General features: G+C 40.1%; 1 protein-coding gene across 1 annotated transcript; it reads right to left on the bottom strand.

Annotated features, from left to right (window-relative positions):
• Positions 1–3322: 3322 nt before the first annotated feature.
• LOC114165813 ((+)-neomenthol dehydrogenase-like) lies at positions 3323–15605 on the bottom strand. The gene is made up of 5 exons (XM_028050400.1): positions 15497–15605; positions 15141–15387; positions 4574–4648; positions 4015–4191; positions 3323–3778 (listed from the first exon to the last, which is right to left on the bottom strand). The coding sequence occupies exons 1-5, from the start codon at positions 15514–15516 to the stop codon at positions 3398–3400; spliced, it is 900 nt and encodes a 299-aa protein (XP_027906201.1). The 5' UTR covers positions 15517–15605; the 3' UTR covers positions 3323–3397.
• Between the last annotated feature and the right edge of the window lie 1320 nt (positions 15606–16925).

Here is a 16925-nt window from a genome sequence, read left to right as displayed (position 1 = left end):
AGGTGCAGCCACTCCCTCCTCTTCAATTACCACATTAGCTGCAGCCACTCCCTCTTCTTCAATCACCACATTACCTGCCGCCACTCCCTCCTCTTCAATTACCACATTACCTGCAGCCAGTTCTTCCTCTTCTCCTACCACACTTTCTTCAACCAGTACTTCCTCTTGGTGTATAACATTCTCTTCACCCACTACCTCCTCTGCTACACCATCGCAAATAAAGTGTACGACTTCAGGCTGACTAGGTACATGTTGAACGTATATATCAACCTCTTGCTTAGTCTCCTCTGCAAAGAAAGCCAAAGCCATTGCGTCCTTGTCATCATTCAGCGTCCGTAGATTGTTTAATAGCTTCTCTTTTGAACCCTTCCACCACAGTTTAACATCACCCGCGTATTTAAACTCTTTGAGGATGCCCAATGCTTCAAAATAAGACCAAAAATCGGGGTCGATCCCTTTAACTACATGAATCTCACCCCCAACGTATTTTAATCCCTTATTCCTTTCGAATCGTCCCATGTGATGAAAAGCAACTGCAAACCCCATTTCCAGCCCTACAATAGACAACCATACAAGGAACGAACTTACTTAGGTCGCGATTTATCGTAAAAAACCTTACTCCAATCAACACACAACCATAAACGAACGAAAATATGAAACCAAACCAGACCAAGTATCCAAAAAAAAAACATGAAGGACCGAACTTACCTTAGGTCGCGATTCTACTATTCAATACTTCAATCCCTTACATCAACCTCCTGATTCTACTCCCGATTCTACTCTTCGATGCTTTAATCCCTAACCTCAACCTCGTGATTGTTGTGTAAGGGTTTAATCCTTTCCCTCAAGCCCTGGATTGTTCTGTGCAACACTTTCGTTCAGACAAAATAAATGTCCCACTCAAAATAACTCTCCCACTCAAAATAAATGCGACACTCAAAATAACTCCCCCACTTAATTCAGACAAAATAACTCTTCGACTTATTTGGATGTAAAGCTTCTCTTTAATTAATCAGCACGTGCAGAAACACAGTCCACTTACATCGCATAAAACAGGATCCATACGTGGCAGTCCGTTTGCCAGGTGTCAAATAAATCTAACGGCGTCCAAAAAGGAGGACTATTTCCAATCGTTCAAAACATGAGGGACCAAATTGGAGCAAACGTTAGTTGGGGGACTAAAAACAAAATCGCATAATACTTGAGGGACTAAAAACATAATTAACCCTTAAAAAAATTATATATAACAAATATAATTTGTCCTTCCTAATATTTTTAGTCAAGTTTCGTCGTTGGTTGTGAACATCCTGATCCCTGATCAACGGAGAACTTGTATCATCAACTTTTGCAAAGTGTAACAATGATGACGACATTAATAGTGTTGCCAAACACCGGATAATGTTAGGTTTGGTACAAATTATATAATTTTGTAGTGATTTTGATTGTTCTGTTAGAAGGAAAGGTCCATCATGTTAAGTAGGATGGGAACACCCACGGAGAGGGTCGGGTAAGTCTGCAAGCTCATAAGGAAAAATGTTGGATGGACGGAGTATTTTATTCTGTTGATACGGATGGATTCATGGTTCGCACAGGTCAACAACGGGTCGATTCACATAGTCCGCATTTATTTTAATCTCTAAAATTTAGTGGTATTAACAATATATCGTCTATATTTCTTATAAACAAGTTATTTATTATTTATTGGAGTTTTTTTTTTCTAACTCATCTAAAAATAATTTTATGATTGGTGTTTATTTTCTTACTTTAATCTAAATCAGAGTTATTTTTATTTTCAACATATTTAAAAATTAAGAATTATAAAATTTTAATATTACTATTTTTAAGAAATAGGTTTATTGAATTTTTTAATTTTATTAATTTAATTAAATAAAAACAAGGTTATTAAAATTATTACACATTATAAATAACTTTTCATGTGATCAATCCGTAAACTCATAAAACAAATATTATGCAGGATAAACTAGAAAAATTAGTCTACAAATTGCAAATCAAATGTAGGATGGACAAAATGGACGAGTCAACCTAAATTGTCATTCTAATGTTTATTCTCATGTTTACGTAGTTAGCATGTAGTAAGTATGAGAATGCAGGCAATCATTGACACATGTTTTATTATAATGTTTCCATCGCTGCATGAACAATCCAATTTATTTCAAATTTGAAGTTTTGTTTCTTTCTTACTTTATTTTTCTATAATTGTTAAAAGGGGAGCTGTAGAACTCTAAGTAGTTGAATTTTCATAAAATCAAATTAATCACAGTAAAATCAATTAATATTATTTTGGTGTGAAACAGATTTATTTCAAAACATGTTCATGTGGTGCAATCAAACTTATAATCCTGATTTGTGTGTAAGATGTCCATAAATCAGAACTTAAACAAATTTTCTTTGAAATGTTCTTGAACTCTTCCTTCAAAATGTTTTTATCTCTCATAAATATTCTTAATATGTCACTTTTAACAATTTTTTTCTAGAAACAAGAATTACATAAGATTGAAATAACTAATCCAAAATCCAAGAGTTATTCATTCTCAACAATGAACTACGTTCAATTACTTTTATTCTTATATCAGTAGGTTATTTTGGAAAAAAAAAAGTTATATTTAAAACAAATAAAAGTTCAATACACAGGAGAAGAATATTAAAGAACAAAAAACAATTTTTTTTTTCTGAAAGAATTTTAAGAAAATATAATTTTTGTTGTAGTTATCGTCATTTACCTATAAAACCTTTGAAGTAGTCAGCAAAAGTCTACAAATAAATAAATAAAAGATACTTAGAAGTTGGGACAACGTGTGTGTAGGGTGGCACGAGGAGAGGGTTTGATAAAGAAAATGATTGATATAATTGCTATCATTAAAGAGAAATTTAGGAAAATCTCTCGATTAAAATATGTCTTTAGAAAAATGATTTTGGATTAGGAGTCTAAGACATAGGAAAGAACTAAGAAGAACTAAGAAGCATAATAAGAAAGTAATTCTAAAACTTTAGTATGAAACTAAAAAGATTCAACCATAGATATAACACAGAAGGTAGAAGAATAGAATGCATGTGCATGAATACATATATTTTATGTGAACGAATATTTTTCATAAAATATTATGTATATTTATGGTGAAATGATATACTTGCTTTTATAACTAAAAATAAATCTTTTATTCCTCAAATATTCAAAAAATATTTTGATGCCTCAAATTTAAAATAAATGCCCGTAGAACTTAAATATTAATTTTATTGCATACCCAGTTTAGACATTACGATACAAAAACAACACAAGTTTAATACAAAATCATACAATGTGCTTAAAACAGGTTCAACAATTTAGAAGCAAAAGCACTGGTTTTGTCCTCAAACCAGAAAATTGCATCACTGGAAATCAAAAGGAAGCCACATCAGCTCTGTAATAGAAGAGACCAGATGGAGAGCCATTGGGAAGCAGTGCAAGCTTGACAGGACTAGCAGCACCTTCTTCCACTGTTAGAAAACCAGTGTTTGATGTTATATCTGTCTTCACATAACCAGGGCAAACACTGTTAATGCAGAATGATGGGTTTTTCTTTGCAAGGATTCTTGTGTACCCATTCACAGCAGCTTTCGACACAATATAGGCACCTATATACCTAGGCCACCCATTACTCTCTAATGAACCTTCTTTGAAATCATTCAGAAACTTCTTCACTATTTCATCCATTTTCTCTTCTGTGAGGTTATCAGCATCACTCAACACTCCTCTAGCCCATGATTCCTTAGGGAAACTCTAAATTTGACATAATTAAGCAACAAGACCTTATGAATATTAAAGGAATCGAGATGCAATATAATGATCTAATATCTGTTATAGGAAGATTTGAATAAACTCAATGTTACATTGCATAACATATGTATTTGTTATTCATTAAGTATTCAGAAGAGATGAAGTTATTGGCACAATCAATTGCAGTTTATCCAGAAAAATGAGAAAAGAATTTATTGGCACAAGAAGTTGTTGCCTACCTCTAACTGCCCCTGAGTCGATGACACATTCACAATTGTTGGTGAATCTGATAATTGGAGGAGGGGCATAAGGGATTGTACAGTTATTTTAGTGCCATAGTAATTTATTTGCAAGCATTCTTCTGCTAACTCATATGTTTGAGTCAATGCCTTTGTTCCTTGTTCATCTGGTACCACCTGAAAACAATGGCAACTCAATCACTATTTATAAATTTCTAGTAACACACAACAACTCAAGTCCTTCCTACATTCAAAAGATTTGTTGAGCCTTCTGGTAATAACTAGCAAAATAGCCTAATCATTAATTAACCTTGCAAAAGAAGAGCCAGTTCCAAAAACCATAACTATTGTGAAAATGCTTTCATAATTTCTTGACTTTCTATTGGGCTTAACAACAAAAGCAAGTTCATGATATGAGAATTCTGTAAGCGTATAAGCTCTACTTTTACCGTTTCAATAGTTTGAGATGGGATGCGATATAGAATTTAAATGGTCAAGAAAAGTTGCAAACTTTAGGTCTCTTGATTAGTTAGATTTCACAACACGCCAAGAGTCTTACCCCACGATTCGCGAATACTGTACTGATTAAATCACTGTCTTCAATTATAATTCCACTAACTCCTGCGTTGTTAACCTGCATTGAACAACATTTCATACTGAAACATGCTAACGCATAAAATTACTTTAAAAAAAGATTATCATAACTATGAGTAGATGTAAAAGGAATCTGTCAAATTGATTCAATGGCAACAATGGCAACGGAAGCTTACTTAATACCAAATATTACAAAAATACAAGGAGGATAATCATCCCTTGCCAAATGAAGAAAAAGGAAAATAATCAGATATATTAAATGATAAATCTCTTTTTAACCCCTGGTGTTTGGTTCCATTATCCTAAACCTATCATTAAAAGTAATGGTTAATGCAGACACTAACAACATTGAACAATTTCTACCCAAATCCAATGAAACACCCTTACCAGCACCAAAGAGCAAAAGTTCCCATTTCCTTTGACAAATGAGAAAAAACAGAAGATTTTAGCATGACAATGAGATCATCATGGACATTTAGGAAGAGGAATAATAAATAACTAATATAAAAAGAAATATTCAAAAATATTAAAGAAATAAATTTTAATAACTCAACCGACTTGTAAGATAAGATTTGTATTTTTTGCATATATTTACTTATCTCTATTTAGATCTCCAACATTGTAAGACCTATTTTTATTCCTGCCCTAAAGGTTAGTGGGTTGTCCTACAGTATTGGGCCTAAAGGCCGGCCCATAGGATAAAAATCTGTTTCAGTTGCCCTAACCCTCACACTTTCTGCATTCTCAGATTCGCAGCCGCCTCCTTCCCTGTTTCCGCACTAGAGCTCTGCTAGGGTTCCAGCGTTCTTCAGACTTACGTTTAGCTTGGCCATTGTTCTGCTCACGTAAGTACCCTTAATCCTTACCGCCTCTGTTTTGTATAGCTTTCACAGTAACAGTGGAGACTCTTTTATAACTCGTTTTACCCACTGTTCCAGTTGCGAATCGGGTCCTAAAGCTGCTGTGCTCCTTGGTTACGCGTTGAAGGTCTTGTACGAACCTATTTCCAGGTACGGGAAGTTAGGGTTTCAGTTTCGAGTCATTATTCTGAACTGTGTACGAGTTGGTTGCTGATTTTATGGTGTGATATTTCGTTCTGGTATGTTAGAGTGTTTTGCATGAGTGGTTTGGATGAAGAACATGGTTGTACAGTGAAGAACAGTGGCGAGACCTGTTAATCTCGCCCAAGCGACCCATCTCGCCTAGGCGAGATGAAACAGGGAGCTCGCCTAAGTTTTTTGCGCGAAACGTCGCCCGGGCGGCTCGCTCAATTTTTGAGCGAGCAGGCAACTCGCCCAAGCGAGAGGGATCTCGCTTAAGCGAGATCCCGTGTTGCCCATGCCCTTGTTTTTGGCGCTCTCGCCTAGGCGAGGGGGGAGGCTCGCCTGAGCGAGCAGGTCTCGCCTGAGCGAGACCCCTCAGCCTGAGCGAGATGCTGGGCGAGACCGTGCTGTGTTTTGGTTGTTTAATGTTTCCCGAATGAACCATGTTGGCTGAGTATGATTGTGTGATGATGGACATGTATATAATGGAGTATGAAACATATATTTGGCATGATTCATGAATTGTGGATGAATGGATTGGTATGATACTTGGCATGAGAAATAAATGAATGGGTGGTTTGAAATTAAAGGAACATGGTGTTGTCATGAGATGAGACCCTAGACTCATGGGACGGTGATGATCAGAGGTATGGATTCACAATGAGAGGCGTATGAGGAATAGATCTCATGGACGAGTATGAGGTTGTAAATATGTTATCGATATTCTCCTAATGTTGTTTTATGAATGTTGGTCCGTGTCAGCGTGTAATTCCTTGGGGTCTCTCGGTGAGACCTCTGGGGTTGCGCTTCAGTGGTCGGGACGTAATTCCATGGCCCCTGCTAGTGGGTGTTCATGGTGGTGCCCCATCTGTATAACTAGGTAAGGATTCAAGGTAAGGTTGCATCCTGACGCTCCGAGGAGTCAGTTAGTCTCACTTAGAGCGGACTGACTCTTGTGGTGGGAGTAGCAGGAGGCCTGAAACTCATTAAGGGCTAACCTTGTGGTGGGAGAGATTTTTGATTCATCGTAACACTGGTAATACATAGCTCAGGATCGAGCAGCTCAGGGTCGAGCAGGGGTATCCACCACAAGTGCAAGCATCTGCTGAATCCGACCGAGTTATACGTATCCGGATGAGTCGAGTCGAGTCGTAGTGTATTGAATGAAGAGTCATAACATGTTTGGTTGCTATGTGGATGAGATGATGAGAATATATTTGATTGCATGTTGAATATGTTGATTGGCTCTAGCTTACCCGTTTTGTTGCATGGTTGTGATGTATGTGGCTGTTCTTTCTTGCGATGATCATCGACTTGGTTGATGGGAGCAGATGGGCGAAGTTCTCGTGGTCAGCAGGGAAACGGTGATCCAGCAGCTTAGCCATCTGGGCTAGATCTCACGCTTCTTCTTTTCATGTTTTCTTTAGGGCTATGGCCCCTGTATTCGTAGTTGTTAGATTGTAAACTCTTAAGTAAATGGTTATCCTGCTTTTAGTTGGCATCGTGGTGTGCCTGGTTTTGTAGGGGTGACGTTATGAACCCCAGGACTGCATTGTTGATTTATCTTTGTGTGACGTTTCTTTTAATTTTATGTATTAAATTAAATGGGGCGTTACATTTATGGTATCAGAGCGGTCATTCCTTAGGTCTGTGGACTTGGATGTCCGCTTAGCTTTCTCTGTGTATCTTCTGAGTGTTCTTAGTTAAATTCTTGTCTTTATCGAGCCTAACCAAGTGATTTTCTGTGTGCCAGTGGATTATGGCACCTCCTCGCCGAGCTTCTCAGTCATCCCAGGGGGACACACCAGATATCGCCAGAGCCATAGAGGCAATGGTAGCAGCTATGGCGCAGCAGAGTGCTGCGATGATGCAGCAGCATGAGGCATCCATGCAGCGGCAGGCAGCGTCGTTTGAGCAGCAGGCTGTGATGCAGCAGATGGAGGCTGCGAGGGTAGCTGCTGAGGATGCTCATAGGCAGCATATGGAGGCCCTCCGTCAGTTGGAGGAGAACAGGGCGGCTGCCCCTGTGTTTGGTCCTGAACCACGACCTGCAGTCAGGGAGTGGAGCCTGGAGGACTTTCTGAAACACCACCCGGCGAAGTTTGACGGGAAGACTAGTCCTGACGTCGCAGACCAATGGCTGAAGGACCTGGAGCGCATCTATGATGCGAAGATATGCCCTGCAGAGAACAGATTGGCGTTCTCTGTGTACATGCTCACGGGAGAGGCGGAGCATTGGTGGAGCAGCACCAGATCCATCCTGGAGGAGAGGGATGAGCCCGTGTCGTGGGAGATTTTCAGGGAGAGATTCCTATCAGAGTACTTCCCTGACAGCATTCGGTACGCCAAGGAGGTGGAGTTCCTCCAGTTGACCCAGGGAGGGAAGACTGTCACTGAATATGCTGAGAGGTTCAAGCACCTCAACCGTTTCTATACCCTACCACTTGATGAGGAGTGGCGATGCAGGAAGTTTGAGAACGGGCTTCGCGGTGACATCCGCTTGATGGTGGCTCCTTTGTCCATCAAGGACTTTGCCGCTCTGGTAGAGAAGGCCAGAGTGATGAAGAAGATGAAGCGCGAGGTGGAAGGCCAGCGCCCACAGCAGCCACAGTCGCCCCAGAGGATTGGTGGACCATCTGGGTCCAGGCCCAGACATGAGGAGCGGAGGAGACCGTATTATAGACCACACCATCAGCCTCAGGAGTCTAGGAACTTTCCTCCGCAGCAGGGTCGAGTTCGGTGTTACTCATGTGGAGGACCCCACCCGAGGTATGCGTGTCCACGTAGGGAGGGTTACCGTCGGTGCAACAACTGTGGCAAGGAAGGCCACTTTGGGAGAGATTGTCCCAACCTTGCCAGGGCAGCGACACACCCTCCAGTTCAGGCACCCCAGCAGCATCAGGGGAGAGACAGAGGCAACAGGCCTCAGGCGACGGGCAGAGTGTACGCCATGTCAGGGGCAGAGGCATTAGGCTCAGGTAACTTGGTTATGGGTAGTTGCATGATAGCTGGTTCTTCTTGCTGTGTGTTATATGATTCTGGAGCGACACACTCTTTTGTGTCAAATGCATGTGTGGAACGGTTGGGTCTGCCGGTGTGCGAGCTGCAGTGTGAGCTTGCGGTGTCTACTCTGACGTCGGGTTTGGTCAGGACGTCGTCCTTGTGTGCTAGGCTTCTGGTGGAGGTAGAGGAGCGCAGGTACAATGTGAACTTAATCTGCCTACCTCTACAGGAGTTGAAAGTGATCTTAGGGATGGATTGGCTCTCTGCCAATCGCATTCTGATAGATTGTCGGGAGAAGAAGTTGTTGTTTCCCGACTCAAAGGAACATGAGTTGGTTTCATCCCAGGGAGTTATGAGGGAGCTACAGGACGGTGCACAGTGCTACATGATTTTCACACATATGGAGGTGGAGAGAGGAGAAATGACGTATGTGATACCAGTTGTACAGGATTTTGGGGATGTGTTTCCAGAAGAGGTACCAGGGTTACCTCCCAGTAGAGAGGTGAAGTTCTCCATCGAGCTAGTCCCAGGAACAGGCCTGGTCTCGATGGCCCCATATCGCATTGCTCCGGCAGAGTTGGTAGAGCTCAAGAAACAGATAGAGGATCTGATGGAGAAACAGTTCATCCGACCCAGCACTTCACCTTGGGGAGCACCAGTGTTGTTGGTGAAGAAGAAGGATGGGAGTTCGCGCCTGTGTGTGGATTACAGGCAACTGAACAAGATGACCATCAAGAACAAGTATCCGCTCCCGAGGATTGACGACTTGATGGATCAGTTACATGGGTCATCAGTGTTCTCGAAGATAGATCTGCGATCAGGGTACCACCAGATTTTGGTAAAGGCTGATGATGTACAGAAGACAGCCTTTAGGTCGAGGTATGGCCACTATGAGTATGTGGTTATGCCGTTCGGTGTGACCAACGCTCCGGCAGTGTTCATGGACTACATGAACAGGATCTTCCGACCCTTCCTAGATAAGTTTGTCGTGGTCTTCATAGACGACATCCTTATCTACTCCAGGACTCAGGAGGAACATGCAGAACACCTAAGGTTGGTGCTTGGTGTTTTGAGGGAGAAGCAGTTGTATGCCAAGTTATCCAAGTGTGAGTTCTGGATGGATGAAGTTCAGTTTTTGGGACATGTGATATCTGCTCAGGGGATTGCAGTGGACCCGGCAAAGGTCGAGGCAGTGGTAAAGTGGGAGAGTCCCAAGTCAGCCACAGAGATCAGGAGCTTTGTGGGGTTAGCGGGCTACTATAGGAGATTCATAGAGGGATTCTCCAAGGTAGTGGCGCCTCTGACTTTGCTTACCCGAAAGGACCAACCCTTCACTTGGACGGACAAGTGTGAGGAGAGCTTTCAAGAGCTGAAGAGGAGATTGACGAGTGCTCCTATATTGGTAATTCCAGATGTGGGGAAACCGTTTGAGGTCTACTGCGACGCGCCTCATCTTGGACTGGGTTGCGTCTTGATGCAGGAAAAGAAGGCAGTGGCATATGCTTCGAGGCAGCTTAAGATACATGAGCGTAATTATCCCACTCATGACTTGGAGTTGGCGGCTATAGTTTTTGCCTTGAAGATCTGGAGGCACTATCTGTATGGTGCTCAGTTTCGAGTGTTCAGCGACCACAAGAGTTTAAAGTACTTGTTTGATCAGAAGGAGCTGAACATGAGGCAGAGGAGGTGGATGGAATTCCTCAAGGACTATGACTTTGAGCTCCTATACCATCCGGGGAAGGCAAATGTAGTGGCAGATGCTCTAAGCAGGAAGACGGTACACACTGCACACCTTATGATTAAGGAGGTGGAACTACTAGAGAAATTCAGAGACATGAGGATACATGTGGAGTTGGGGTCCGAGTCCATTAGGTGTAGTACCCTTGCTATATCTAGTGACTTCTTGGGCTCGATCAGAGAGAGGCAGTTGTTGGATGCCAGTCTGAACAGGGTTAGAGAACAGATTGGGTCAGATGAGGCTAGGGATTTTGTTGTGGGTGATGATGGCATACTGAGGTTTCGAGGCAGAGTATGTATACCAGATGACGCTGAGGTGAGGAAGTTGATCCTTGAGGAGGGACACAAGAGTCGTCTTAGCTTGCATCCTGGCATGACTAAGATGTACCAGGACCTCAAGGAAGCTTTCTGGTGGCAGGGAATGAAGAAAGATGTGGCTCAGTTTGTATCAGCTTGTTTAACGTGTCAGAAGGCGAAGGTGGAGCATCAGAGGCCCGGTGGCATTCTACAGTCGTTAGAGGTACCAGTGTGGAAATGGGACAGCATTTCCATGGACTTCGTGACTCACCTTCCACGGACTTTTAGAGGACATGACACCATCTGGGTGATAGTGGATCGGTTAACCAAGAGCGCACACTTTTTGGCGATGAACTTGAGGATGTCTATGGCCAAGTTGGCCCAGTTGTACATTAGAGAGATAGTAAGACTCCATGGGGTGCCCTCGAGTATAGTTTCCGACAGAGACCCGCGATTCACGTCCCGGTTTTGGCAGACGTTACAGAGTGCTATGGGTAGCAAGCTCACCATGAGTTCAGCGTATCACCCTCAGACCGATGGCCAGTCTGAGAGGACGATCCAGTCGTTAGAGGATTTGTTGAGGACTTGCATATTGGATCATCTGGGCGCTTGGGACGAAGTGTTGCCCTTGATAGAGTTCACCTACAACAACAACTTTCATGCGAGCATTGGCATGGCGCCATACGAGGCTCTTTACGGCAGGAGGTGTAGGACTCCTCTTTGCTGGTATCAGGATGGAGAGGCCGTGTTGGTTGGACCTGAGTTGTTAGAGCAGACCACCGAGAAGGTGAGGATGGTGAGAGATAGGATGTTGGCTTCTCAGAGTAGGCAGAAGGCCTATGCTGATCGTAGGAGGAGACCTTTGGAGTTTGCACCAAGAGATCACGTGTTCTTGAGGGTGACTCGAACCACAGGCGTGGGGAGGGCTCTCCGCTCAAGGAAGCTTTCGCCTAAGTTCCTTGGCCCATATCAGATCACGAGGAGGATCGGACCAGTAGCCTACGAGATAGCTTTACCTCCGCAGTTGGCGAACCTTCATCCAGTGTTTCATGTCTCGCAGTTGAGGAAGTATGTGTTCGACCCGGCTCATGTGTTGGAAGCTGAGGATATACAGATCAGGGAAGACCTCACAGTGGAAGTACCACCCATAGCTCTGGAGGATAGCAAGGTAGAGGAACGTCGTGGGAAGACCGTTAGTCTGGTTAAAGTTATCTGGGATCGGAGGACGGGTGACTCGACTTGGGAGTTAGAGGAGGACATGAGAAAATCACATCCACATCTGTTTATCTGGTGAGTCTTTATTTTCGAGGTCGAAAATTTTGTTGTTGGGGAGAATGTAAGACCCATTTTTATTCCTGCCCTAAAGGTTAATGGGCTGTCCTACAGTATTGGGCCTAAAGGCCGGCCCATAGGATAAAAATCTGTTTCAGTTGCCCTAACCCTCACACTTTCTGCATTCTCAGATTCGCAGCCGCCTCCTTCCCTGTTTCCGCACTAGAGCTCTGCTAGGGTTCCAGCGTTCTTCAGACTTACGTTTAGCTTGGCCATTGTTCTGCTCACGTAAGTACCCTTAATCCTTACCGCCTCTGTTTTGTATAGCTTTCACAGTAACAGTGGAGACTCTTTTATAACTCGTTTTACCCACTGTTCCAGTTGCGAATCGGGTCCTAGAGCTGCTGTGCTCCTTGGTTACGCGTTGAAGGTCTTGTACGAACCTATTTCCAGGTACGGGAAGTTAGGGTTTCAGTTTCGAGTCATTATTTTGAACTGTGTACGAGTTGGTTGCTGATTTTATGGTGTGATATTTCGTTCTGGTATGTTAGAGTGTTTTGCATGAGTGGTTTGGATGAAGAACATGGTTGTACAGTGAAGAACAGTGGCGAGACCTGTTAATCTCGCCCAAGCGACCCATCTCGCCTAGGCGAGATGAAACAGGGAGCTCGCCTAAGTTTTTTGCGCGAAACGTCGCCCGGGCGGCTCGCTCAATTTTTGAGCGAGCAGGCAACTCGCCCAAGCGAGAGGGATCTCGCTTAAGCGAGATCCCGTGTTGCCCATGCCCTTGTTTTTGGCGCTCTCGCCTAGGCGAGGGGGGAGGCTCGCCTGAGCGAGCAGGTCTCGCCTGAGCGAGACCCCTCAGCCTGAGCGAGATGCTGGGCGAGACCGTGCTGTGTTTTGGTTGTTTAATGTTTCCCGAATGAACCATGTTGGCTGAGTATGATTGTGTGATGATGGACATGTATATAATGGAGTATGAAACATATATTTGGCATGATTCATGAATTGTGGATGAATGGATTGGTATGATACTTGGCATGAGAAATAAATGAATGGGTGGTTTGAAATTAAAGGAACATGGTGTTGTCATGAGATGAGACCCTAGACTCATGGGACGGTGATGATCAGAGGTATGGATTCACAATGAGAGGCGTATGAGGAATAGATCTCATGGACGAGTATGAGGTTGTAAATATGTTATCGATATTCTCCTAATGTTGTTTTATGAATGTTGGTCCGTGTCAGCGTGTAATTCCTTGGGGTCTCTCGGTGAGACCTCTGGGGTTGCGCTTCAGTGGTCGGGACGTAATTCCATGGCCCCTGCTAGTGGGTGTTCATGGTGGTGCCCCATCTGTATAACTAGGTAAGGATTCAAGGTAAGGTTGCATCCTGACGCTCCGAGGAGTCAGTTAGTCTCACTTAAAGCGGACTGACTCTTGTGGTGGGAGTAGCAGGAGGCCTGAAACTCATTAAGGGCTAACCTTGTGGTGGGAGAGATTTTTGATTCATCGTAACACTGGTAATACATAGCTCAGGATCGAGCAGCTCAGGGTCGAGCAGGGGTATCCACCACAAGTGCAAGCATCCGCTGAATCCGACCGAGTTATACGTATCCGGATGAGTCGAGTCGAGTCGTAGTGTATTGAATGAAGAGTCATAACATGTTTGGTTGCTATGTGGATGAGATGATGAAAATATATTTGATTGCATGTTGAATATGTTGATTGGCTCTAGCTTACCCGTTTTGTTGCATGGTTGTGATGTATGTGGCTGTTCTTTCTTGCGATGATCATCGACTTGGTTGATGGGAGCAGATGGGCGAAGTTCTCGTGGTCAGCAGGGAAACGGTGATCCAGCAGCTTAGCCATCTGGGCTAGATCTCACGCTTCTTCTTTTCATGTTTTCTTTAGGGCTATGGCCCCTGTATTCGTAGTTGTTAGATTGTAAACTCTTAAGTAAACGGTTATCCTGCTTTTAGTTGGCATCGTGGTGTGCCTGGTTTTGTAGGGGTGACGTTATGAACCCCAGGACTGCATTGTTGATTTATCTCTGTGTGACGTTTCCTTTAATTTTATGTATTAAATTAAATGGGGCGTTACAAACATACCCTTTAATATTAATGGATGCTTTGATATAGAGAGGACAGTAAGATAGACCTACAACAATTTCTGTTAAGAAGGGTTTTGTATTGTTTTATTATTATCTTACAAAATCGACTTATAATATAAGATTTGTATGTACTTATATAATTGTAAATTCTTCTTATCTCCGATCAAGGTGGGATTTCCAATATCTTGGCTAATAGAAAGAAGGCTTAATTAATGATTTAGTCCTCTAATTTGTGTATATTTGGTTTAACATTTGGAAGCCTATTTTCTAAGTACAAATACACCCTTTGTTGGTTTGATTCATTTTCATCCTTTATTATTTTTTTGTTTCATTTGATCCTTCAATCTTTTAAAAATGTTCAATTTGATCATTTATGTTAGGTTGATGTTAACGTTGTGTTCGTACATGACATGTGTAAATTTGTGAAATTTTCATTTATTTTTTATTTTCATAAATTTTTATTTTTTATTTTATTTTTTAAATTAAAATAAAAAATAAAATGTCGAGTGTTAGGTCATGACTGTGTCCCATGTCAGTATGTTTTCAATTTAATCTCTTTATTTAAAATTTTAATTCAATTTAATTTCATTATTTTTTAAAACGATTCAATCTGGTCATTTCTAGTTGAAGACCAAATTAATAAGTTTAATTAAAAATTATATAAACATATTAAAATATTTTTTTAAAATTAATTCATCAAATAATTAACCTAAATAATTTTTTACAATTACAATTTTTGACACTTATAAAAAATAAAATAATTAAAAATTTTGGGAATGAAAATACAAACATGGCATTAAAATCAACTTTAACACAAAAAAAAAACAATTGTAACTCAACAATAAAAATTATAATAAACCAAACCAATAAATTAGAGAATTAAATTACTCGTTAAACCTAAAATAAATTATGCATTCAAATTGAATATGAATAACTAACAGCAGTAGAAGATGAGCACACCAAAGCAACAAACTTTCACTTTTAACTGAAGCTTAAGCATGGAGGATTTCTGTGACAAACTTTAACTTAGAACAAAAAGAAGAGAGAAGCATCAAAGTCTGACTTTACCAGAATATCAAGTTTACCAAATTTGGATTTGATAAAATCAGCAAGAGAAGTTACACTTGCAGCATCAGCCACATCTAGCTGATGAAACAGCACAAGATGAGAAAGACCTGAGGCTTTAAGTTTTTGCAATGCTTGAAGACCCCTCTCTTCATTCCTTGCAGTGAGCACCACCTTTATTCCTTCTGAAGCTAACTGCCTCACTATCTCTAATCCAATCCCTTTGTTTGCTCCTGTCACCACTGCATACCTGATCAACCAAAACCCACAAAGGTTGTAAGGAATTCACAAAAACGTAAAATTTGAGTGCAGCAATATTATTGGTATTTGGAACTTGTGAAAAAAAAGGAAGCAGTTACCTCTGTGTAGCTTCACCCATCTTCACTTTCAACTCTGAATTGTGATGTGCACCTTATTACAAACCTGTTATGGCTACCAAGTTGTTATTTATGCATATCTTTGAACTCTAGATATGATTACGACAAATTATGGTTTCTTATATACTACAATCTTTTAGTGTGCTTGTCATTTATGTCTTGCTTCTTTGCATGCCAACAAAAGGATGAAGCATGGCAAGGACACAAAAGTTGAAAATAGATTTCATAGAAAACGTATGAAATATTTTTACATCCAAATTTATTTTCACCTTTATGCTATTTTTTATTACTTATTTTTTCATGTTTTAGTTTAGAATAAATGAATGAATGAATATAATCTTTTTTATCGTATCAAATGTGTTTTTCAACTAACATCGAAATTAGAACGTGTCAAACGACGTAAACAACTTAAATATTATCATAAGATACATTTGACATGTCAAAAACATTTAATATTATCAAATTAAAAAGACTATATTAATTCATTTTGAAGATTTAAGATAAAAATATATCAAAATTTTGAAGATAAATATTAATTTTTTGTCAAAGTTAATTATATTTAATCTTAAAAATAAAAATTATTTTACCCATTTAAAAATAAAACTATTTTACTCCTATAAAATATTTGTGAAATAATGTCACAATTTTTTTCATAAAATATTTAGTATTTGCAAGAAAACATTTTCTCTCGGAAATATCAAGAAGTCGTGAATCTATAGAAAAAAATATCTAAATTAAAAGAAATATTTAATATTTGATTATATTTAATTGTTATGAGATTTCCGACGTATACAATGTTAGGACACGTGCAACTAGATAATTTATAAATGATTCGATGATAATTTTATAATAATTAAAATAACAAATTTAACAAATATTATTAAGATAGAAACAATAATGTATAAAGTATATTTAAAAAGTTAATGTTAACCTTACTTGATGGATCAAGTAGCTTTTAGTTAAAGTCAATGGGCATCGTTCATACATCTTCCTATAACATTTAGTATCGAAAAGGACAAAATCATATCTTTCCTGCATATCACAATTAAGACTTTATTTTATTATTTTATAATTTCCAAATTTCCAAAATTTTTATATTTCAAAAAATTTTAATGAAATCTAAAATTTTATGTAGAATTACTTTTATATTTCAAACAAATAAAAGTTCAATACAGAGAAACAGAATAGCCAATATTAAAATTAAAAAAAGAACTATACTTTTTTCTGAAAGAAATTAAAAAAAAATTGTTGTAGTTTTCGTAATTTACCTAAAAATCTTCAAAGTAATCAGCAAAATGGTCTTCAAAATTATGATTTTACTATGTTATCATGTTTTTTCCAATTTTTGAAGAACCCTATGAATTTTTAGGTTTTAATTTTAACGAAGCTTATAGCTTATGAATTATTCTTT

This window comes from Vigna unguiculata, chromosome 10 (genome assembly GCF_004118075.2).
Source record: "Vigna unguiculata cultivar IT97K-499-35 chromosome 10, ASM411807v1, whole genome shotgun sequence".
Classification (NCBI taxonomy): domain Eukaryota; kingdom Viridiplantae; phylum Streptophyta; class Magnoliopsida; order Fabales; family Fabaceae; genus Vigna; species Vigna unguiculata.
Note: the sequence above shows the minus strand (reverse complement) of the source record. Positions and strands in the feature narration are given on the sequence as shown.